This window comes from Cyprinodon variegatus, unplaced genomic scaffold (assembly GCF_000732505.1).
Source record: "Cyprinodon variegatus isolate N-32 unplaced genomic scaffold, C_variegatus-1.0 Scaffold592, whole genome shotgun sequence".
Classification (NCBI taxonomy): domain Eukaryota; kingdom Metazoa; phylum Chordata; class Actinopteri; order Cyprinodontiformes; family Cyprinodontidae; genus Cyprinodon; species Cyprinodon variegatus.
Window position 1 is genome coordinate 135,577 of NW_015151045.1, and position 804 is coordinate 136,380.

At 61.9% G+C, this 804-nt stretch overlaps 1 protein-coding gene across 1 annotated transcript in view; it reads left to right on the forward strand.

The window, feature by feature from the left end:
• LOC107096016 (CLIP-associating protein 1-B-like) overlaps nucleotides 1-804 on the forward strand; it is a 31,191-nt gene that overhangs the window by 15,433 nt on the left and 14,954 nt on the right. Inside the window, exons 9-12 of the mRNA XM_015392462.1 lie at nucleotides 9-155; nucleotides 234-379; nucleotides 452-587; nucleotides 684-754. Of these exons, the coding sequence (XP_015247948.1) occupies nucleotides 9-155; nucleotides 234-379; nucleotides 452-587; nucleotides 684-754 (500 nt within the window). The remainder of the gene's footprint in view (nucleotides 1-8; nucleotides 156-233; nucleotides 380-451; nucleotides 588-683; nucleotides 755-804) is intronic.

Consider the following 804-nt stretch of genomic DNA (forward strand, 5'->3'; position numbering starts at 1 on the left):
TCCTCATCTCTGGCTGCGCCTCATCTCTGACTGCTCCTCATCTCTGGCTGCTCCTCCTGCAGATCTACTCCAACCGCGAGGTAGAGGAGGCCATGACCAAGATCAGAGACGTGCTGTCGGACGATAAGAAGGACTGGGAGCTGAGAGTCGCCGCCGTAAGCCTTCCTCCCTTCCTGTGACTGCAGGTCCTGGCTCTGACCTTTGACCTCTGACCTCTGTCCGTCTGCCCCCAGCTGAAGAAGCTGCGCTCCCTCCTGCTGGCCGGAGCCACCGAGTTCGACTGCTTCCCGCAGCAGCTGCGTCTCCTGGAGGCGTCCTTCAAGCTGTCGGCCAAAGACCTGCGCTCGCAGGTGGTCAGGGAGGCCTGCATCACGCTGGGGTGAGGCCACGCCCCCCTGACGGGACGTCTCTGTGTCCCCGCTCCGCTCACTAACGTCCTCCGTCCTTCCAGGCATCTGTCCTCGGTGCTGGGCAGCCGCTTCGACCACGCCGCCGAGGCCATCATGCCCTCCCTGCTCAGCCTGGTGCCCAACAGTGCCAAAGTCATGGCCACGTCCGGCGTGGCCGCCATCCGCCTCATCCTCAGAGTACGTCCCGGACCCGGACCCACTGCAGAACCAGAACCACGCCCGGTTCTCCTGGGTCCACAACCCTGACCCTGATCTGGGTGTTCTGTCTTACAGCAAACTCACTGTCCTCGTCTGATCCCCGTCATCAGCGGCAGCTGCTCCTCCAAGTCTGTGGCCGTCAGGAGGTCAGAGTTCATCCGCCTCTATTGTATTCTATTCACGGGTTTTATTCTCA